We start from the raw sequence: 23,181 nt of genomic DNA, 5'->3' as shown, positions 1-23,181 counted from the left end.
TAAGTTGGGGATTGTTATATGCTTGTTAAAATGTTTAAATTAATCGGTTTACAAAGGAAACAACGCGGGAAAGCAGTACCTGTTATTCAGGTGTTGTTTTAACCCAATAGGATGTGCCGTTGACTTGATGGGCGGAGCACTAAACAGAGAGCTCGGGTGAGAGAGAGACCCTGGGAGAGAAGCAACTCCTGGGCAGCCCAGCCGGAGCAGAGGAGGCTCACTCTGCAGGTATGTTTACCTGTGTGTTTCTCTCAGCCAGTCAGCTTTTTATTCACATACTTTCGTTTTTCTTAACACACCTGCCTGCGGTGTTTGTCTCCATCCCTTTAACGGCCTTCAGGTGTATACTCTGCACATGCTGTGTCCTGTTTTGCTTGTTCCCTAATAGTTTCTGTGTGTTCCTGTTTTTCATGCAGAAATCTTCCAGAACATTACCAGAAACCAGAATCTTCTGACAGGTAAACAAACACTTTTGTTTTGTTCATTTTGTGGGAGCAAAATTCCCACTGCAGCAGAGAGACCCCCCCCCCCAAATCACCTCCACCACCTGGGGTCAAGAGGGCAAATTTTTCCTTTAATCTGGCCCACCAGTTGAAGCTGACCTGACCGTCTTTCTGTACCAAAATCTGATTCATTTGCTTCACTCATTCATACAAATCTGATATTAAAAAACAGTCTAAATCTGATATTTTATACGTTTTATTTTCATTTATTTTATTTAAAAATATACATTTTATTTTATTTTGTCTAATTGTTTTACTCAATTTCAGTTGAGTTTTTGTTATTTATAATCCAGAACAGTAATATATTTCTTCCTCTCATGTAGCAGTTAAATGGCATTCAATATAATATGATCACATTTCCTTTTTAATTAAGTTTGTCATTTCACATTTTTATTTTTTGTTTTTTGTTCAATTAAAATCAAAAGTCAACGAATACGAGGATTGAGTGAAGACTAAAGTGCAGAGTTTATATCGAGTGGATTTTTGCGCTGACTTCTTCATTACGGATCATTTCTAGGAAACGAGGCCTGCTACCCAAGGATTGCTACCCAAACAAATGATTTGGTTTTTTAAACCCTTGGGTCAGCGCCGCTGTAGATAATGTAACTCGTAGGTTCATCTCTAACATGATAAAATAGGAGGAAACAGGAAAATCAGCAGCCGGTGTTTTTATGGCTGATTTCTGTGCCGATTGTAACCACGGAGCAGGAAGCTTCCTCGTCAGGCTGACGACGTGACCTTTAACAAGAAAGAGAGCAGTGTTTACTGCTCGTGGATCTGTCAGGAGAAGCCAGTGTGTTAGCTGGAAGTCCACGCTAACTGCCCTTCATTTCCAAGGCAAATGTGAGCAAGCTAAACAAATAAGCTGATGTCAGCATCAGCGGGAGTCCTGCACAGCACAAAGACAGAAATGTGTTTGTAAGAGTCGCTTTTGTTTCTAAGATAAATGAAAGCTGAAAGCAACGTAGTTTCACAGAGATGTAGCGTAACATGTGAAGCATTCTGGGAATTTTTCTCTGTGTCATGGTGCAAAACAAAGACAGCAAACATGGAGAGAAAATAAGAAACTTTCCAACAAAATAATCAAAGTGTAACGTCTTTAAGGGCCTCGCTGTAGCCTTTCTCGACCTCAATGCAGCTCTGATGGTCCTGAGATGATAGTGACACTGACAGTTATGGTGGCGATTTTCATCTTCACAAATAAAACAGGAAGTGTGAGCTTCAGGTGAAACCACGTTTCACCACGCGAGGCTCTGATCATCCCTGCAGTCAGAGGTGAAGTGTCTTTGTGTCTGTCAGCTTAACCTCCTCCATCAGTTTCTCCTGAAACAGCTCACAACATGTCTTAAATATTAATTTGTGGGTGAAAGGCTCACGAACCTGCACTCTGGCCACCAGGTGGCGCCGTCCAACTTTGTGCCCATCGTGCCCAACATAATGGCTTCCTGTCAGGAGTTTGAAGTGACCGTTCACACCTCACCTGGTCCCACCTGTGGAACCTTTAGCCACCTGTGGCTTAGCCTGATTGGCTCTGAGGGCGAGACTCCGCCCATCCGTGTGACCGACGGCAACAGTCATCTCCTGCCAGGATCGGTGAGTTTTGAGATTCATTCATTTGTAGCGTTCGCTGGGAGTACTGAAGGGCATGGTTTATGGTCAGTACTTGGAGTTTTATTTTGACGGTGTCTTCCTGTCATGCTCACAGGTGTGTCCAGTCCGGGTTCAGGCCACCAGTCCTCTGGGTCGCCTGATTCTGGTTCGGCTCCGGCTCGAGGTTCAGACCAGATTTCCAAACCTGGACTGGCACTGCAGCAGAGTGGAGGTCTGCAGGCTGACTAAAGGTCAGGGGTCACACTCAGAAACACAGGTGTTCCTGTGCGACAGGTGGCTGCGGCCAGCAGATGGCGACGTGGAGCTCCGGAGTGGAAAGTGTGAGTGACGTTTAATGACCGTTAGGAGGAAACAGAGACATGTGGACCCAAGCACAAAAACCTCTTTATTTCCTCACATCACCCTGCAGGTGTGCCCATGCAAATCATCTCCTTTGAATCTAAAGCAGTTCTTCCTGTTGTTGGTCCACAGTGTGTTTGCTGGAGGAGGAGACAGAAGAGAAGCTGAAGCAGCAGAGGCTCAGACAGCTGCAACGTCAGCAGCAGCTCATCAGGTACCTGATGTCACAGTGTTAGCATGCTGGTTTACCTCTTACAGCGCTCTGATTGGACACATCCTGGAGTCCTGCAGAGGGGCAGCACGCAGTGTTTGTGAGCTGTACTCTGTGGGCGGTGTCATCCAAACACGACAACATGTTTACAGCACACTGATATCTGACCTTTGATCTATGACCTTGAATGTTAAAATGGGATATTATATTATCTTTACCCATATGAGCAGAACTGGATGAAATATCTAGAAGATCCTGCCGTTAATTAATGCTATATATATATGTGTGTGTTTGTGTTTTCTAGAATGATTCAAAAACACAGGGATGAGTGAGATATACTGTTTTTGGTGTCTACCATCCTACAAAATTTGAAACTGACAGCTTGAAAACTGGTTGTCTCTCGTTCAGGTGGCGAATCTTCGTTGATGGCGCTCCGCACTGCGTTGACGTGAACAGTCTGTCTGAACTCGGGCCAAACCTTCTTTACACGCAGAAGAGGTGAATGCTAACAGTTGGTGCACATCAATGAAATGTGGTCTGAACCAGCTGGCTTGAGCTGTGTTTGTCCCTCTGTCCTCAGTCCGGCTACTAACCTGTACTATCTGAACGGCTTCACCACCCGAGTCGAGTCCTGGAAGAGCTTTTCAGAGCTGGAGATGATTTTCACCTACAGCGCACAACAGAATGGCATCGCCAGTAAGAACCAACGCAGCACATCTCATTCATCTTTGTGTTTTTGAACCTTTCTAGCTACAGGACATCTCTGCAAAGTTTATATTTCCCCTTGTGGTTATTCTGGGTCTTTATTCTTGTATTTACTGTATCGTTCTTTCATCATTTGTATTTATGTTTTAGTAGTTTTGTGTCCTTTTGATTATTTTGTGCTTTGTTGTAGGTTTCTGTGTTTTGTGAGCAGCATTGTGTCTCTTGTAGTGTGTTTGTGGGTAGTTCTTTGAGCCCGATCGCCTCTTTGGCTCTTGGCGAAGGCGGTCGCACTTTCCTCCTCTCCCTTATCTTCCCTGCTTAGCCTCTTGTGTCCTTGTCTAGTCTCGTGTGTTTTGTGTTACTTTCCCTGGAACAGTCTCTCACTGTCTGTTCTCTAAAACCTAAAGAGAATAATGGATTTGATCAACTGGTCTCTGAATGCTATTGACACCCTTTTCTCAACGAGAAGCCCTGGATGTGCTTTCCCTGCCGGATACACGATGGACGGGTGGCAGAGGATCGTGTGCCTGGCGGGACTGTCGATCGAGCACGCTGAAGATATCTACCTATTCGGAACCATGATAACAGGGTTCTTGCTGATCGGAGAATTAAGAAAGCGGAACCAGCTGTTCAAACCCCCCAAGGCTGCCCGCTGGGATTGGAACGATGGGACGAGGCACGACTTCTCAACATGGGCTCACTGAGTGCAGCATGGTTAAGATCTTGGAGAAGCTCACGGCTGCTGTGAACACTCAGAATAAGACCTCTGAGCGTACATTGGATCACATCTTGGAGAAGCTCACTGCGGTCGTGAGTTCTCAGAATCGGCTCTTTGAGCACAAGAATGACAACATCACGGAGCGTAAGTTTGATAACATCATGGAGAAGCTCGCGGCTCTCCAACGGGAGATTGAGAGACCAGTGTTGGACTGTTAGAACAGCTTTGAAATTCTCATGAGTTGTTCACACTAAAGTAAAAACCACCATCATCATGCAGCTATCCCTTCAGCCCCAGCTGTGTTCTCAAGGCTGGAGCTGAACAACAACACCCTGATAACGACTGTGTTTAGTCTGTTCTTCCTTTTCCATGCAAGCCCACCTGGGTTGGCTGGTAGACTGTTTACTTAGCCTGATAGGGCGAAGGACACTGTCTCAGCTGAACTATTGGACACGCACACACATACATATACACACTGATACGCACTCATCCCTCCTTCCCTTCCAAACGCCTTCGATGCTTGTTCCCTCCTGGAGAACATGGCGGGTCTGGATGGCTGTGTGTGCCCCGGCTTACACCCCCTACCCCAGCGGTCCCCAACCCCCGGGCCTTCGACCGGTACTGGTCCGTGAGTCGTTTGGTACCGGGCCGCGAGAGTTGAGGCTCAGGTGTGAAATGTCTGGTATTCAGGGTTTTTATCGGTTTTCAGCGTTATTTTGTTATCGTTTTTATCGTTAACTCGGTTTTCCTGGGTCTTTTCACGTGTGTTATGAATAAATCTTCTTTTTTACCGGTACTAGTTTTATTTTGTTGTATTTATCCGCGACACCTTAAAGGCCGGTCCATGAAAATATTGTCGGGCATAAACCGGTCCGTGGCGCAAAAAAGGTTGGAGACCGCTGCTCTACCCTGTGGCTGGTCACGTGCTCTATAATGTTCTGCTGTGGACATTTCTGTGCAGAGGAGTCTTTTTGTTTCCTCATGCTGTCCTCCCAGGAGCCCAGCATGAGTAGAGGTCTCTTTTTTCCCCTCCTGGACTTTCCCGTTGGAGTCTATATTTCAGTGTTTTTCCATAATACTACCGGTCTCCGACCTGTCTCCCCGTGTGATGTCTGTGTTGTGTATATAATGTCGGGGGGCATTTCACTGCAGGGCAACTTGCATGTGACAAATAAAGGCTTTTTGATTCCTGACTCGGGCTCCGTGACACAGAATAACGAGATGGTTGATTCTGTCTCTCAGGGTTCGTTAAGGCTCATTGGATGGAGGACTGGTATTTTGGCTACCAGTGTCTGAACGGCAGCAACCCTCTCATGCTGCGTCAGACCCACCACCTCCCTCCAAACCTGTCTGTCACCTCTGACATGCTCCGCCCCTTCCTGCCTGAAGGCTCCTCCCTCGAAAAAGAGCTACAGGTGTGTGCTGTTGTGACTTTCAGCTGTGTTATTTGCAGCTGCCCTCTTTAATCAGTGTTTGTTCGCTGTGACAGAAAGGCAACATTTACCTGTTGGACTACGAGGTTCTAGACGGTGTTCCAGCCAATGTGATCAATGAAAAGCAGACGTACCTGTCCGCCCCGCTGTGCCTTCTCCACCTGAACCAGCAGGGGCAGCTGCTCCCCATCGCCATCCAGGTTTGCTTCTTATGTAGAAACCTGACTGTGACGACTGTCTTCAGTTGGGATCCTGTTGTCTAAGTTCAGTCCATTCACCCTGGGAATGTGTTCCCGTCCTTCAGCTGCAGCAGAAACCTGGCCCTCACAACCCGGTCTTCCTGCCCTCTGACTCTGGCTACGATTGGCTGTTGGCTAAGATGTGGGTTCACAGTGCAGACTTCCAGTGCCACCAGCTGATCTCACATTACCTGCGGACTCACATGATGGCAGAGCTGTGCTGCGTGGCCACGCTGCGGCAGCTCCCAGATGCACACCCGCTGCACCAGGTAACCCCGCTCAGCTGCAGCTCGCTCGACTTCCCCCACAGGAGAACAGAATCGTTGTATCCAATCATTTCTCCTTTTAAAGCTTGAGCTGTCTTTTCATTTCTTTCATGGACAGCTGCTACTGCCGCACGTCAAGACATCTTTAAAGATAAACTTCGGGGCCAGAGCGTCGCTGCTGGCCTCCAAAGGACTGTTTGATCAGGTAAAATGCAGGAAGTAACAGGAACCACACAGAGGAGAACAAACAAGCAGAGTAAGATCTGTTGTGTTCCCTGGTCTCGTCCTTCCAGGCTGTCGGTTCTGGTCTGGAGACATTACCCCATCTCCTCTGCAGGGGATCGGCCAGGATTTCCTATCGAACCCTGTGCGTCCCCGAAGACTTGAGCGACCGCGGTGTGGACAAACTGCCGCAGAGCTTCTACGCCCAGGACGCTCTGAGGATCTGGGACACGGTGCACAGGTAAACGAGCACACCTGAGAAACACAAACACTCGGATGGCAACAGGAGATCCTCTGTGATCTGTGTGTGTTGCAGGTTTGTAACCGGCTGGGTGGATCTGTATTACCATGGAGACGACGCGGTGCAGCGTGACCCTGAGCTCCATGGTTGGCTCACAGACATCAACACTCACGGCTTCAGTAACGGTGCGTTTTATGACGCTAAAACGTGGCACGCGAGCTAAACGTACAGCAGTTTCTCCAAATCAGCGTTTCAAACGACTCTGTCAGCAAACTGTGTTTACACGTTAAGTTAGTTCGCAATAATATAATAATGATAATGACTGCCAAGGTTATTATCGTTAACGAAAACTAACGAAATAACGAAAACTAGAAGTGAAAAAACATTTTCGTTAACGGAAATAAAAATAAAAACAAAAAAAGGAAAACTAACTAAAACTATAATGAGTGTTCACAAAACTAACTAAAATTAACTGAATTTATAGCAAAAATGTGTTTAGTTTTCATTGATGTGTGCGTGTCATACAAGAGTCAAGGGTGAAAATGAAGTTTAGTTTCCAGATTTTTTTCTTGCTGTGTCTCATTATGCCAGCAGGTGGCAGCACGTTAGTCGAGTCGTCTGTGTCGCTGCTCCGTCCACGCGCAGAATCATGTCAGGAAAAGTCGGGAGCCAGAGTCCAATTTGGGATTACTTTGAATATGACTGTGTTTTGGATAAAGCAAGTGTCTTGTAGCGGAAACAGACAAATTATGAGGGACATTTCTAAAGGGAAAAAAATCCCACAAACCTTAAAGTGCACTTGAAAAGCTCACACAAGAGGGCTAACCTAGCTTAGCTTGAGAAGGTAAGGGAGCACACTCAACCCTCATCCCCAGAAAACAGAAGCTAACCCCAGGCAAGGCAGCGTGATGCATCCCGAGACAACAGGACGGGGATATCTACACAACTGTGTGAGTCAATTACCTTCAAAAAGTTTATCAATTCACTTGAACCAAAATTACGAACACCCGGTGCTGCGAGAATTAATAGTCTCATTGGGGCCAAGATATACATTTTATAGTTGCCTGGTATCAATGGTTGTTCGTCTGCCTTTATTTATTTATTTAAAGAACCCATAGGTGGGAATGTGAGCTGTCTGTCTCTGCGTGTTAGCCCTGCGACAGACAGGCGACCTGTCCAGGGTGCAGTATGGTAGCTGGAATAGCAACATACCCAAGGATGAGCAGAATGACTGATATGATGAAACTGGGATTTTGTTACACTTAATTATTGCAAACACAACTAAAACTATAACTGAAACTAATCAAAACTAAACTGAAACTAAGGATTTTCAAAAAAATAAAAACTAAACTAAACTAGCAAACAATTGGTAAAAACTAATTAAAACTGATATAAAATTGAAAATCTGAAGTCAAAACTAAATAAAAATAAAAACTAATGAAAATTGCAAAACTATTAAAACCCTGATGACTGCTAGTTGTTATCAGAGAGAGCTGTGTCTCCTTTCATGCTGCAGTGGAACTTTTAAAAGCAAGCGTAAAGTGGAGATGGCTGCAGGTTTAGAGGTGTAGGTGGGGGTGGAGCTCCTGATGGAGAGCTGCACGCACTGGCAGAGCTTCAGTCGGTGGATGTAACAGTAACAGGTCAGCTCGCAGCATCACGGGCTCTGCAGAGACGAGCAGAGTGACCCGACATCAAACTATGTCGACCTTTGGATCTGAAATTATATTGAGCAGATGTCTGTTTGACACTGTGTGGTATTAAATATTGATATTTTGATGTAATGATATAATATTAAAAGCAAAATGTTTGGATTTTAGTGGTTAAATAATTAGAGATAAATATGTATATGTTATTATATAAAGATGACCACAAGATTATGTTCATTAACATTTGTTATTTATGAGCTTGGAACACTGAGCGGCTCTTTTTGACTCCGCCCACAGCACGCACATGTGCACGCATGCATTCACCTGAACACTGTGACTATGATGCCTCTGCACAGGTTTCCCTCAGCGCTTTCACACCAGAGCAGAAGTGGCCACGTTTGTCACCGCGCTCATCTACTCCTGCTCTGCTCTGCACGCCGCCGTCAACTTCTCCCAGGTGAGTCGGCCACTGCGAGAGACGGGAAAAGCTCACAGCTTCCTGCTGAGGATGTCCCGCCGCCTCACGTTTGTCTCCTCTCTCTCGCTGTCCTCCAGCTGGACTTTGCCTTCTGGGTGCCAAACTGTCCGGTCGCCATGTTGCGCCCTCCTCCGCAGGTCAAAGGCGCCGTCACAGAAGAGGACATCATGTCCTTCCTGCCAGATGTGAACACGACGTGCCGCGTCCTGATGGCGCTGAACGGGCTGTCGCAGCCGGCCATCGACTTTGTGAGGCTCCGCCCACTCCTCATAAAACATTTACACTCACTTCTTCCTCAACTCCTCCTCTTCAAAATCTTTGTCATCTTCTTCTTTTTCATCATTTACATTTTTCTTCTTCATAAGCTTTTTCTTTTGTCTTCCTCCTCCCCCTCGGACACCACAGCCAATCACTGCCTCCATCTCCTCCTGTCACTCCCACCCTCTGCACCTCCTCTGAGGTCCTCTTTCCCTCCTGGCGTTCTTTTTCTGATCATTTTCATTTCAAATCATTGTAATGCGTCTCGTTATTTGTCACATTTTTGGAGATTAAATCTGTGTGTCTCCCCCTGCAGGTTCCTCTCTGTCACTACAAGGAGGCTATCTTCAGGGACGGCGCTCACCGCAGGCTGTTGGAGGAGGTGCAGGCGCAGCTCCGGGACATCTCTGACGCCATCGCAGAGCGTAACAGCCAGCTGGAGCTGCCGTATCCGTACCTGAGCCCCGAGCGCATCGAGAACAGCGTGGCCATTTAGTAACTGTCATCGTCCTCACCTGCAATCAGGAAATAAACCTCTCCATGCACCTAATTATCACAATCGTTCCTGTTTTTTTAAATCTGATCATGTGATGAACTAATCGTTTCTGCTGGGATACTTTTTCACGTATTAACTTTTTTTTTTCGAGGTGACTGTAACGCGCCTTAAACTCAGATGTTCTCCGACTCACGAAGGACTCACGATGAAATTAATGTCTTGCTCTGTGAGCTCACCAAATTACTTTGTTAGGCGTCAATGAAGTGACTTGGTGTGAGCTCACACGGTGTTACATGAGTACACGAGTTTAAATATTAAAGTCTCTATTCTAATGTCTAAGGAGCTTGGAAAGAAATCATCTTGACCTTAAGAAGACGTTTCACCTCTCATCAGAAGCTTCTTCAGTTCTAAGGTCAAATGGTGGAGAGTCCCAGATATAAACCCAGTGGGAGTTTCCCCCCACATAGGGACAAAAGGACCCCCTAATGATCCTCTAATCGCCTGAGCCAAGGTGTGGAACTGGGTGTGGGTCCCAATCAGCCAGAGTTTCGGGTGAGTTCATTGTGAAACCTGGCCCCACCTTATCATGTGATTTCCTGAGGTCAGATGTCCCAGGATGTGAGTGGGCGTTAAGGCGTCTGGGGAGGGAACTCAAAACTGGATTATAGATGGCAGAGAGTTGGTGTCGTAAACCACCGCCTCTGTTCAAAGATGGTCGTCACAGTGGACATAGATGCTTCTTTCACTCCTCTTTCAAACCATCTGTCCTCTCTGTCCAAAATGTGAACATTGGTGTCCTCAAAGAGTGACCTTTGACCTTTAGATGCAGATGGACAACCAATCACAGCAGATTGCCCCGCCCCTCCCTGAGCCTGGTTCTGCCGGAGGTTTCTTCCTGTTAAAAGGGAGTTTTTCCTTCCCACTGTTGCCAAAGCGCTCATAGGGGGTCATATGATTGTTGGGTTTTTATCTCTATGCATTATTGTACGATCTACTGTACAATATAAAGCTCCTTGAGGCGACTGTTGTTGTGATTTGGCGCTGTGTAAATAAAGTTGAATTGAATGGGCCCCTGAGTCTTGTGGCTCTTCCATGTTGTGCCATTTGTTTCTGAAGTCTCTCCAATGTGAAGGTCGGAGCATTCCTTGGTGCTCTCTGCTGCATACACTACGTTTGACGTTTGTGTTTAGGACAATCTTGTCGGAGGAAACATCTTCAAGGAAACTTAAAGAAGTCCAGACGCTTTTCTTTCCAAGCTCCTGAGACTACGATGACCTTCACAGGCATCTTTGTCAGCTGGAAATGAGGCTAGTCAGAAACAGAGGAGGTGCTGTCAGCTGTTCTCCTGCGCGTGGCTGAATATTCGACCAATAACATCAGGCTTGTTTTTGTCACAGTTAGATTTGTGGATACTCTGAGTTTATTTCTCCTTCAAGTACCAACAGAAACTCAAAGAAAGCTTTGAGTAAAAGTCCAGAACTACGAGCACAAGAAAGAACTGAAGGTAACAATCTTTATGTAAAATCAGCCCCTTCAGGTTTTACATGCAGCCTGTTTTATTCTCAGGGGTTATATGATAAAAGCCAATCACACATCATATACATGCTTTTACAGGTCAGGATATCACGTGACGTTGGGCTTCACACTGCTCTAAAAGTCAGGTTTCACATTTTTTTTCTACTGTCAGCTCTGTATGATGTCACAAAGAGCGGCGCTCCTCTGAGGCTCAGTATAAATAAGGATTACTTTGAACTGTGAGTCATGAAACTCTACTCTCGTCCAGTCAGAGAATAAAGGCGTGGTCTTTAAGGATCCAAGTCCTGTTTTTGTAGTCGATCTTCTGAAAACCAAATCCATCCACAGACCTGATGTTTCACTCATGTATTAAACACACTGTTCAAACTTTGCTGATGCTTTTCCACTTTTGTCTATCTTTACCCCGTGTATCTGTGTGTGTGTGGTGGCGGTCAGTACTGAGTGTCCCTGCAGGACGTCCACTGGTCTAAAGTCTTACTGCACGTAAGGGGAAGGCTTTTGTTTTAGTTAGTCTGTCGTCCATCACTGGAAGTCACAGCTTTGCAGATTCTGGTGAATTCGATGGAAACTATCACACAGAACATGAAGCAGCAACAAGTACTAAGAAACAGCTTTTATCTCTTTTTGTTTGCATTATTTTCCTGTTTCAAACAGGCAAACGTGTGGTGTGAAGTGACAGTAGTCTCTTCACGAGACAGTCTAGCCTCCGTCGCGCTGCCCAGGTTGCCGAGCAACCATGATACTAACAGCTGGAAACGTTTCATGCAGCTTTGTTTGACAGAAATGAAGGAGAAAATCTTTTGTTCATTTGTTTGTTTCTACATGAGCTTTGATCATTCTCTGATTAAGCTCAGCTATTGAACGGCGTATATTTTAAAGTAAAGGCTTTAAAACCAAGTTAGTACAAACGTCACTAATGTCACATGACTTTGCCGACATGTGGCCAACAGTAATGTTTTAATGTTCTTCGTTATTAAACATTTGCACATAAATAAGTGACATAATATTCAGTACTTACTTAAAGTTTACTCTTCGGGCGCCCCTCATTCGCTGTTTTTTTTGGGCAAAATTATCCACACCCACCGCCGCGCTATGCATTCTGGGATATGTTGGGCCACGAAGTCTACACCGCCACGTCCTTAAAATTCAGGGAAATGAAGGACGCATTTGAGGGCCGCATTTCGAGCAGCCTTTGGATTGGGACAGCCTTCATCGCGTCGCTGTGACGTAATCGGCCTTAAAATGCGGCCTTTAAGGCTGCAGACCCTGAATTGGGACACAAGCTGTGTCCCAAAACGTCGGCTGCATCCTTCGGAGGACCCGGTCTTCCTAGTCTACGTGGGCCGGGTCCTGCAAAGACCAAGAAGGCTGGAAGTGCGAGACTGTGACATGGGACGGTCCAGCCTTCAGATCTGCGTCACCGCTGTGTCGGTGGAGTTTAATAAACTCGCCGTCTGCTCCTTGCTGTCTAAAATATAACAGGACACGGGCGAAAATTCTCGACTGTCTCACACTTCTGTTTAATCAGTTTTCTGTTTAACGTTTATTCAGCTGTGTGAAAATCCCGGAGGAACCCACCCGATGGATTAATAAAGTTTTATTTAATCTAATAATCTAATAACTTTGATCTCAGCCAAACCGATTTACTCCGGAACAGATAAAACACAGAAAAAAGGCAAACGATTACATTTTTAAGTTATCTGAGTGACTTATATATCATGTGTAACCTGAGTAGCGAAAGAGCGGGGGTCTGAAAACGATGAAGCCGGGAGTCCGCTGCTCTCGCCGGCTGGAGTGACCATTGAACCCCCCGGCTAGCTATCGAGCTGGTGGGTAACAGACGTCTCCGAAAACGTCGGCACACTTCTGCAAATATGCGATATCTTGATAAACCGAGCAGATATTTGAAGTTTACACAGCTACTTTCTCGCCTTAATATATGTTAAAAGTTTATTTTGTGACCCAGAAAGATTAATAAGACTAATTTTAAAACTTAGTAGCGGCCGCCATTGTTGGCAGCTGAAATTTGGCTGGGCCGCGCTATGAATTCTGGGATATGGTGGGCCACGAAGGACATACCCGACCCATCCTTCAAATTCGGGGAAATGAAGGACGCATTTGTCGGCCGCATTTGAAGGAGTCGACGAATTGGGACAGCCTTTGTCGCAGTGACGTAATCGGCCTTCAAATGCGGCCTCCAGAGGATGCAGCCGACGTTTTGGGACACAGCTACAGCCTATGTCCGCTGTGAACAGCCATCTTTGAACGGAGGCGGGGCTAGTGACGCCAACTGTCTGCAGTCCAGTTTTGAGATCCTTCCTGATCTGCAAATGCTTCTTGGATGAAATGTCTTCAAGAACGTAGAAGTACACAGAGAACAGAGCAGAGCCAATCAAATGCCTGGGTGCATCATGTGACCTCGGACGTTAGAGAAACGCTCATTTCTTCTCACGTGTTGATTTTTAGCAGCGAGACAGCAGATGCACTCTGACTACATCTGTGTCCTCGCTGGTAGCTTATTGTTTCACTAATGATAAACCAAGAACTGTGATAAATTAACGCAATGATGGTCCCTGTTATTACCTGGAGTGGGAGGAGCTACCGCTGACGTGCGAGTACGAGTGATGTGCGAATCATGAACGAATCGTTCAATACTCGAGAATCACTTTACTGACTCATGAATCATGATTCACAAGCCCAACTGACTCATCCCTGTTGCTGTTAGCAGCAATGTATCTAGCTTATAATTAAAATTGTGGAGAAAAACACAACATCCAGTAACTTAACAAAAACGTTTCTGCTCTGAACTGGAAGAAAAAACCCTGAGTAGAAGCTCACATCAAAACAATAGCTCCTTGGTTCACAGTAGCATCGCTCTGCTAACATGCTAACAGCACATTTGACTCACTCACCCCCTCCCTCCTGCGTACCAGCTTCTTCTTCTTCTTGGTTGGTGACCAATGTTAAGGCGCATTAGCGCCCCCTGGCTCACAGCTCAGTGGACATTTAGATGAGAAAATATATATTTGACACATTTAAGGAAAATACTAATAAAAATAAAAATAATAAAATAAAAATAAATAAATGTTTATTTAGCAATTTTGATAGGAAATTGCTTAATTTTAGAAATGTTTTTGCTCTTTTTTGCTCTATAAAATATTTGTTTTTTTTAGAATCATTCATCTTAGCAGTGGGATTTACATGAAAAGAGAAACAAATTAAGTTTGAGTGAAAATATACATTTTTGCACTCTCTGGTCGACTGACTCAGTGAATCAAATGACTCAAAAAACCCGATTCACTTTGGTGAGTGACTCATTAAAACTCGATTCAGTAAAAAGAATCAAATTTACCATCACCAGCAGTTAATAACCAGGATGAACCAGAACACCGTGAGCAAGGACTCGTGCTGCTCTTTAATAAAGGCTGAGTGTCCTCAGAGGGACGCTGTGAGGGAGCGCCGGGTGTCTGCAGACTCACAACAACAGCCTGGACCATTACATTCATTTTATTATCAACATTCTGCTGAAGTTACTGTTTGTGACGCGATGGAGGAAATAACACTGAAAGAAAACGTTAACTGTCCTCAGGTTAATACGTTTTTAACCTGTAATGTCTTTTACTCTGAAAATAACACAGAAGTAAAAAGCTAACACTTTATTTTGCAGGTTTGGCTCTTTCCAGCTGATTTCCTGGAAACTTTACTAAACAATGTAAAATAAATTCTCAGTTCTTCTTTGTGGAGCTGAGCTGCGTTTGCAGTTTTCATCCTGTAAAACACACCGGGAGCTTAAAACGATTCAGTGGCATCTGGACGATGCTTTAAAGATAAATATAAGATAAAATTTTAAAGAACGCTTCCAGGAAACGAGCTGGAAAACCCAACGTGACTTTAAATACAATAAAACATGAATTTCAGCTGAAGGATGAACTTCTTCCTCGTTGTTCTGATTGGTCAGCTGATCAAACGCAGTTTCCTGCAGTAACATGAAGTCAGGTTCTTTGTCATCTCTTCTCGTGAGCGTTTCTCTATCAAAATAAAAGCCTCTCCTCTCGCTGCCTAGCTGACAGGATCCACCACCAGGACTTTGCACTCCCTCTTGGCGATCTTGTCCAGCGACAGCAGCGACTTGTCCTGCGGCGGCAGGTAGAGCGGCCGACCGACCGGAGAGCCAACGGGAGGCGTGATGGCCCGTCGCTCCATGGCGCTGCCCGTCCTGTCGCACACAGAGAAGATTAAACGACATACTGGATGTGATATGAAGCTGAAGTTACTAAAGTTACCTCATGATGTGGGACCGAGACGGCTGCTGGTGGGAGAAGGACTGCGAGCGCCCCAGACTGGCCTGGTGTCGGTCCAGGAGGTCTCGAACCGCCGGGCTGGACGGGCTGTTTTTACCTGGATGGTTTTGACACGACACAGAAATCAGAGCAGACGCAGGTCAAAGCCTTTTGTGTTTGTTTCCTGCTCAGAGCTTACGTGACAGGGGCCGAGCGTCGGGTGGAGGGTTGGACACCGACGCTGTGAACTGGAGCTTTAGCTTCATGTGCTGACTCAGCTGCAGAGACAGGAGAACACATGACGTCGCGTGTGAGCGGGCGAGATAAGGAAGCAGGCGCTCAAAGCTCGGCGTACCTCGTAGAGTCCTGGTTTGAGGATCTGGAAGGCCACGCTGAACGACAGAGTGCTTCCTTTGCGGCAGTGACCCAGGTTACTGAGAGGGGTGTGACAGACCACGGCTGACAGCGCTGCGTCCTCCCCCTGACCTCGACCTGAGCGAGCAAGCAAACAACACATTACTCTGAAGCACGACTGACAGAGAGCGGCGCGATTCTCCTGAAACTGGTCCGGAGAACCGTCTCCATCCACGAGAAGAACACAACCAGCTGGACAAAGCACCACAAACCTGCACTCCCCCTAACGTCCACTAGGGGCTCAGACCCCACAGACTGCCCTGCGTCCCAGAAACAAACCCGCTCACAGGTTTCCTTTCAAACAGCTGCAGGGTGGATTTTTTCAAAACATCAAACATGAATCAAAATACTCGCTGACCCTCTGGAGTCCAGACGAGCCGCACGGCCAGGAAGTCCTGCAGGTTGTTGAGAAGAACGTATTTGACCTTGAAGTGCTCCTTCACCCTGACGGTGCTCGGACAGCTGGCCGTCATGACGAAGCGCGGCCGGTCCAGACGGATACTGGGCAACCTGAGTGGAGGGAGGACGGCGGGTCATTTAGAGAAGACGCTGTGTCGTCCTGCTGCAGAGGTCTGCACCCCCGAGCCTGGATATCTCTTACCAAGACTAACACAGCACGTGTGTTTCATCCAGCCGTACCTGTAGTGGGTGTAGATGCAGTTGGTGAAAGGCATCTTGGACGTTGACCACTGCAGCACAGCGACCAGAGGAACCTCCAGCCCCTGAACACAAGCACACACATGCTGACAGCAGCGAAATAAGAAAAGGACGCATTCATGCAGGAACAGCAGCTCTAAAGTGTGTCCGCCCTCAGAGTCGTAATAAAATCCTGCGCTGACACAGCTGTTCACAGAAACACGTCGTTTACTTTTCCTTCTTCAGGAAATCGTGAGGAGAACACAAACTGTCACGTCATCAGCGCGCACTGTGCACCAAACTATAAACACACAACGCAACACGAACGCACCTCACTGGAGTCGTCCTGCGGCATGTCGTTGAGGTGCAGCTGAAACAGGAAGTCGTGCTCCTCCAAAGCGCTGAGCATGCTGGGAAGACGGCAGGCCAGGCTGTCCACCCGGCAGAAGGACGCCATGCCGACCTCACCGGACTGATGGCTGCAGAGCGAAGAACAACAAATACAGACATTCAGGAGCACAAACACACAATCTGACTGCACAACAACTCGTCCCAGAAACTCAAAGTAATCGAGTATAACACAAAGTAGCATCATTACTAAAAACGATCTGCAATGATACAAGTGATAAAAATCCAACACAGTGTAACAAGGTATACACAACACACTAGGGATGCACCGATACCGATACTGGTATCAGGTATCGGGGCCGATACTGTAAAATGTGTGTGTACTCATACTCGTAAAAGTTAACCGATACCAACTTATTTCATTAATCAGAGGGTGGCTTGTCATTTCTGTTGTAGTTTGTTAGATTGGCCACTAGGGGGCCAATTATTATTTTATTTATTATTTATTTTATAATTTTTTATATTTTATTATTAATATAATTTAAAAATTTGTTTACAATATGGACACTCTGCAATAATTTAAAAGTTTATTTTATTCCAAACAGAAGTGTTTATTTATTATTCTGAAAGCTCGAGACAATAGTTCAGTGGTATTTTGTTAAATTACAATGTGGAGACTCTGCAATAATTTAACAGAAGAGCTTATTTTTCACTTGAAATTTTTTTGTGGTCATTTTTATTACATTTTTATTTTTTATCAGCAGAGAATAAAATAAAACCTGTCTGCATTTGTATTTGTGTGTGTGTGTGGTAGAAGTATCGTTTTTTGTACTGTGTATCGACAACTACTCAGATCCAAGTATCGGTATCGTATCGGTTTGAAAAAATTGGTATCGTGGCATCCCTACAACACACTGTCATTAAATACAATGTAACAAACACAATAACTAACAGGAGACAGGAGCCGCCACGGCAGCGCCGTCTGAACTCGCCATGTGAACGGGTCTCACTCATATACGTACCACACGTTGTCCACCAGCAGCACGGAGCCGTCGGGCATCACGGGAAGGTAGGAGGCGTTGAGGTTCGGTAAAATCCGAACATCCCGAATACTCACCTCCTCCTGAGAAGACTCGTTCAGCACTGACAGGAAACAGAATCACAGTCGGAATCAAACCACTGCAACCAAGCAACGGAATCTATTTTATTTTATTTACGGATTCGTTTCGGTCTTTAACGATGATTTAAAACACAGCGCCCTCTGCTGGTGCTTTTAGATTAAATACCAAAATATTCCTACATCGTCCTGCTGATCAGAGTCACAACCACGGAGCAGAGACTCGACAGTTTCGGCCTTCACGGGCCTCAGCGACGCCTCGGCGTGCCGGCAGTGCGCTGGCACGCTGGACGTCAGGTTAAAGGAGGCGATGCATCTATTGCAGATCGCCGCCCTGTTCAGCTTCATGTCACAGCACACAGCTGGGTTTATGTCGCTTAGCTTGGAGTCTTCCCTGACATGCAAACATCTGTCACCACAGTGACATCACAGTGATGATGAAGAGCGGTCTGTACCTTTTAAGACAGCGAGGTGTTTTCCAGAAACAGTCATCTGCTTGCAGCGGACGGTTGGAGGCGGCAGGACGGTCAGGGTGGTGCTCACTGTGGACCAGAAGCTGTGTTAAACCTCCCAGAGGACAACGTGACATCTTATAAAATCATTCAAATTCTGTTTATCAGGATAAAACAGTCCCGCCCTCAGTGTGAGGCGAGGACGGAGGGGAGCAGGAAATGGGTCCCACCCCATCTCAGGCGACTCAGGAACTGAACGAGCTGATTTAACTCCTGACTGATCAATGAAACTGATCACATGTCCATAACTGACCTCCGTCATGGTTGGATTTATTGTTTTTTACAGCATTTATCTTGATTTAATGAAATCTAGACGGATGCTAACGACTGCGTTCAGGTTGTGTCACCTCAAGGAGCAGAGCCTACAATAACACGCCACACTCATGTGACCCCCGGCTGTGGAAGAGAGATTAAATGTCTCGTCATTCCGTTACTTTGATTTATAATTGTTCAGTACTTCCTGTTTTATTTTGAAGGTTACTTTCCTGTTGAGTGTCAAACCTGTTCTCATGGTCACCTGTGTGAGTCACTGTCAGGTGCGCTGTTCCCACCTGTTTCCTGTCTGCCCACGGCGTTCCCATGAAGCAGTCAGTGCCTACCCTGAGCCTTGAAGGTGTTCAGGTCGTGTCTGAAGGTGTGCGTCGGCTCTCTCTGCTGCAGCACGCTCAGGTAGCCGAGTTCCTGCACCTCCACTTTCTCCGCCTCCTTCTTCCACACCGTGACCATCACCTGAATGCACATGGAGCAAAATTACTGAGCAAAGCAGCTACGACTCCAAGTCTTCACACAACGCCAGATATCTGCATCCAGAACAAGGCGGACCTTGACTTTCAGGGTGCTGACGGGCAGTTTGTCCAGAGAGACGGTGAGCGGGAAGATGACCTCATCCGTCAGGACCACCGGCTCATCTAGAGGAGACTGACAGGGAGGAGCAAACACATCATCGCGCCTGAGAGGAAAGCATCGCCTCTGAGGACTGATCTTAATCTAACAGCTGGAGGGAGGAGCGCCGTATCAAAGACAGGTAAAGGTGCGCGTCTACCTGGACGGGCGCCCTGCGGAACTCCCTCGACGCCGTCCCAGAGGAGTTGTGGATGAGCAGAGGTTTGCAGTCCCTGAAGCTCCGGCACCGGGAGTCCACCCTGCTGCCGAGCGCAGCGATGGCGGCCTCGGCCGCCGCGATGTAGTCCTCTTCGCCGTCCTCGTTGGCCTCGTCCCCGCTGCTCTGGTAGTCGTGGTGATGCTGATGGTGGTTGCCCCGGTGACGACTGCTCTCACCCGGACTCACGCTCGCCACGGCGCACAGAGATCCGGCCAGCTCCCTCCACGCCCGGCCGCTGACCGATTCCGTCCCAAAACCTGCCGCGGTGCCATCAGCGCCCCCTGCTGGGAAACAGACAGCTCTGCTCCAGGAAGCTTTTTTACACCCAAAGAAACATTTTAAGTACAAAAGTCTGAAGAGTTTGACTCTGTAACTCAGACTTCTGAGAAAATGACTAACAAAGCAAAGCGAAAACAAATCCCCCAAACGGTTCTTTGTTTCAGTGGCAGCGCTCACTCTTTGAACCTTCAGATAATTCCCTGTTTCAGTGCTTCAGCCTGTTGGAGCTGTGGGATTGTATCCCTGGAGCTGTGGTCCTACAGTAGCTCATGTTTGTGGCCCCATCTGTGCAGGTGTTTAAGGCAGGTATGGTCCTGTTTTATACAATATTTTATTCTATTTAAATGTGTTTTACTGCATCTTTTTGCTCCTTCGTTTCCCAGTGACTGAACTCAGCCCTGCGTTGATCCCCCATCATGGCTGCTGGGGTTTTACCCTGTCTCAGGTCCTGTATCAGGACGTGTCCCCCGGCCGGATCATCTCAGGAGTTTAACTCTGGTTCATTGTTTGTGACGCTGAGTCCCGCTCTGCACCTACATGCTTTCATTTGAAGCTCGTATCTACTGTTGGCCAAGCGCAGGTTTAATTAATGCATTTGTCTGGATGTGTTAGACTCTCGTGCTCTGTTACCGCAGACGTTTAGCCTCCTTTGACCTAAACTGCGCGGCCATAACAGTCAGGTGGAGGTTTCTGGGTGGTGCATGGATGACCTCCATAAATGCAGATATTCAGAAGGCGTGTCTGTGGGTCAACAAAGGGTTAACCGTGCGGCCTCCTTTGTGTGCAGCCGTTACTGCTGAGGCTTTGTTGTTTGTTCCTGCTTTAAATATTTACACATCCTGACTGACGTGACTCGTGCATATAAATACATGTGACGTATGTAAGACGGCATAACGAGGATATCCTGTGCACACCTGCCGGACACGTCACAAAACATCCTAACGTTACAGGAGGAGCCTCGGCAGGTTTCTGCTGCGCTCTGTCTCCGTGTTTTCATGGTTTCGTGTTCACGTCTGTATGACTATCACAGGCTCGTACACTCCTCTCTCCTCGGCCCTCCCTCACGTACCCGGGCCGTGCTCGGTCGGCGTCGCTCCGGCTTCCTTGCAGCGCAGCACCAGCAGGAAGCGGACGGTCTCGCCCAGGTACAGGTGGCTCCTGCGGGGCAGCGTGCGGTACCGGGCCGGGTCGGACAGGTCCGTGATCGGCACCGCCGGGAAATACATGAAATACTCGCACTGCGACTCCATCATCTGCACCATGGCGACGACGGGAGGAGGCTGAGCGGTCGCAGGACCACAGTCAACGCGCTCTAACAATGAAACGCGCACGTCCTGTAGCGACTTTCAAAGTAAAAGCACGGACACCTGCCGAATGGGGGAAAATGAGGCCGTTAGCGCCCCACAGTGGACGTCCAGGGTACTACGACACCAAGTTTCTCGCCGTTGCCAAACTCACATGAAATTTAAAATAATAAGCACCGAGAGGAGCGTCTGGGTTTTATTTAGCTGTTATTTAAGTGCAGCTATTTGGACCTTTTACATGATTTATTGGACTTAAGTGTGGCTCTGATTAGAAACGAGATGAATTCACATCCATGTACCGATGCAGACATGTTTGCTTTGCTTTTTGACGTTTTGAGTTCACTCACACGTGTTTACTTATGTGTGTGCATGTGTGAGGGTGTGTGTGTGTATGTGTGTATGTGTGAGGGTGTGTGTGTGTGTGAGGGTGTGAGTGTGTGTGTGTGTGTGAGGGTGCGTGAGGGTGTGTGAAGGTGTGTGTGTGTGTGAGGGTGTGTGTGTGTGTGTCTGTGTGTGTGTGAAGGTGTGTGTGTGTGAGGGTGTGTGAAGGTGTGTGTGTGAGGGTGTGTGTGTGTGTGTGTGTGTGTATGTGTGTATGTGTGAGGGTGTGTGTGTGTGTGAGGGTGTGAGTGTGTGTGTGAGGGTGCGTGAGGGTGTGTGAAGGTGTGTGTGTGTGTGAGGGTGAGGGTGTGTGTGTGTGTGAGTGTGTGTGTGTGTGAGGGTGTGTGTGTGTGTGTGTGTGTGTGTGTGTGTGAAGGTGTGTGTGTGTGAGGGTGTGTGAGTTTGCTTGTGTCAAAATTGGGGACTTCTATCAGCTCACACACCAGTCAATTGGGGACACCTCTCCCTTTGGGGACCAAAACCACCGTCCCCAATTAGATTTACCTCTAACAACGTTCAGCATGCTCTAAAACATAATTTAATCCAAAAATCTCACCTGTCCCCAAAAGTGACATTTATTAGATTTTTTGTGTATGTGTATGACATTGCCCCCCAAATTTTTTGCAATCTGTGTATAACTCTATGTTGCCCCTAGTGGAAGTGTGTGAAATTGCAAAAAATTCCACTGTCCCCAAAAGTGACATTTCTTGGATTTTTTTGTGTGTGTATTACCTCTCCCTAACCCTTATATTATTATAGTGTAAGATTTCTTTTAATATACTGATCTTTGTTGAAAATCTTATTCAACATTCTTTTGTATGAATGGTTTTATATAAACAAACATTTGTTCTCTTGACTAAATAATAGAAATCAGTAGACTATTTGTTAGAAAGTAGATTATATTTTCAAAGGGTAAAGAAGACACTAGAAAATACAAAAGAGTCATATTTCACGTAATTATGATATAAATAGTTTTAATATTTTTTAAAGAATTATTTGGCATGATGTGAAGCAGATGCATCAAATAATGGAGCACTTTAGGTTCATATTTACTTTCTGAAATGCAGCTTGACATAAATTACTCTAAATTCTTGATACTTGTATTGCAACATCTTTAAGATGTTTCTTGAATTTCTGTTGAATGGTGCAGGGATCCAAAATTTGGTGAAACAGCTGAGCTAAATTTAAATTTCAATGTTAATACCTTTTAGGCAGTATGTAAAATACTGCCTAAAAAGCATAAAAAGTCACAAGCATATGGCATAAAACTTAATTCTCACCAAAGTCTCTTTAAGAGCTGATCAAAAACTGTGTAAGACTATGGTCATTGAATATGGATCATGACAGAAAAAGCCATGGAGGTGTGTGCAAGCAGCACCATGTAGAGCAGCTTTAAAGGTATGAAAAGTGATTAAAACTTTTTTAGTTTCTTATACCTATATCTTAAGGTTTCTGCTGAAAAGTTTCAGCATTTTCTGTTTGAATGTAAGAAAGTTATTTAGTAATAAATGCTAATACTGGTTTGCTAGATGTGCCCTTGATAATTTGGAAAAAAAAGACTTGAGCTAATTAGCCCGAAAAAGATAGCCACGTATAAATTACACATTCAGAGATGTCTTGGATTAAAAATCAAGGCATGTTTAAATGAACCAAACTTTCAATATTTTAGGGGATTTGATTTTTTTTTATGCCTTTATGATTCTAAAATAAAAAAGGATGTTTATTAGCATCCTTAAGTTTTTCATGTGCAAGCTAACAATGAGGATTATCTTCTTAATTAAGAGAGGCTAATGAAACGGAAAAAATAAATAAGCTTCACAAAAAGGAATATTATGTTATTTGTTTAATTAATTAATTAATTATTTTGAAACAAAGAAACATAAATAAGCTGCAGGATTTTGAA

General features: G+C 45.9%; 2 protein-coding genes across 3 annotated transcripts; one reads left to right on the top strand and one right to left on the bottom strand.

The window, feature by feature from the left end:
- The first annotated feature begins 25 nt into the window (after positions 1-25).
- LOC146510614 (hydroperoxide isomerase ALOXE3) lies at positions 26-11,888 on the top strand. The gene is made up of 16 exons (XM_085175720.1): positions 26-228; positions 417-458; positions 1,902-2,096; positions 2,209-2,434; positions 2,586-2,667; positions 3,073-3,162; positions 3,245-3,360; positions 5,330-5,502; positions 5,577-5,720; positions 5,825-6,028; positions 6,144-6,230; positions 6,319-6,488; positions 6,564-6,673; positions 8,494-8,594; positions 8,693-8,863; positions 9,190-11,888. The coding sequence occupies exons 3-16, from the start codon at positions 1,941-1,943 to the stop codon at positions 9,367-9,369; spliced, it is 2,010 nt and encodes a 669-aa protein (XP_085031846.1). The 5' UTR covers positions 26-228; positions 417-458; positions 1,902-1,940; the 3' UTR covers positions 9,370-11,888.
- LOC146510613 (trafficking protein particle complex subunit 14-like) lies at positions 5,072-20,928 on the bottom strand. Of its 2 annotated transcripts, none has more exons than XM_085175722.1 (13): positions 20,663-20,928; positions 19,255-19,598; positions 19,035-19,130; positions 18,812-18,941; positions 18,156-18,242; positions 17,606-17,726; positions 16,567-16,714; positions 16,239-16,321; positions 15,958-16,109; positions 15,541-15,677; positions 15,385-15,463; positions 15,189-15,303; positions 5,072-15,121 (listed from the first exon to the last, which is right to left on the bottom strand). In XM_085175722.1, the coding sequence occupies exons 1-13, from the start codon at positions 20,853-20,855 to the stop codon at positions 14,965-14,967; spliced, it is 1,842 nt and encodes a 613-aa protein (XP_085031848.1). In that variant the 5' UTR covers positions 20,856-20,928; the 3' UTR covers positions 5,072-14,964. The 2 variants fall into 2 exon arrangements, with proteins under 2 accessions (XP_085031848.1, XP_085031849.1); XM_085175723.1 differs by having other exon boundaries at positions 19,255-19,595.
- Positions 20,929-23,181: the final 2,253 nt, after the last annotated feature.

The sequence above is a fragment of the Neolamprologus multifasciatus genome, chromosome 10 (assembly GCF_963576455.1).
Source record: "Neolamprologus multifasciatus chromosome 10, fNeoMul1.2, whole genome shotgun sequence".
NCBI classification, from domain to species: domain Eukaryota; kingdom Metazoa; phylum Chordata; class Actinopteri; order Cichliformes; family Cichlidae; genus Neolamprologus; species Neolamprologus multifasciatus.
This window is presented reverse-complemented; position numbering and strand designations above follow the sequence as displayed.

Coding starts and splice junctions, on each gene's coding strand:
- LOC146510614 (XM_085175720.1), top strand. CDS start 1,941: ATGGCTTCCTGTCAGGAGTTTGAAGTGACCGTTCACACCTCACCTGGT. Junction 2,435..2,585: donor GGAGCTCCGGAGTGGAAAGT/GTGAGTGACGTT, acceptor GTTGGTCCACAG/TGTGTTTGCTGGAGGAGGAG. Junction 3,163..3,244: donor CTTCTTTACACGCAGAAGAG/GTGAATGCTAAC, acceptor CTCTGTCCTCAG/TCCGGCTACTAACCTGTACT.
- LOC146510613 (XM_085175722.1), bottom strand. CDS start 20,855: ATGGTGCAGATGATGGAGTCGCAGTGCGAGTATTTCATGTATTTCCCG. Junction 15,304..15,384: donor CGACGCTCGGCCCCTGTCAC/GTAAGCTCTGAG, acceptor AAAACCATCCAG/GTAAAAACAGCCCGTCCAGC. Junction 15,122..15,188: donor TCTCGGTCCCACATCATGAG/GTAACTTTAGTA, acceptor TGTGTGCGACAG/GACGGGCAGCGCCATGGAGC.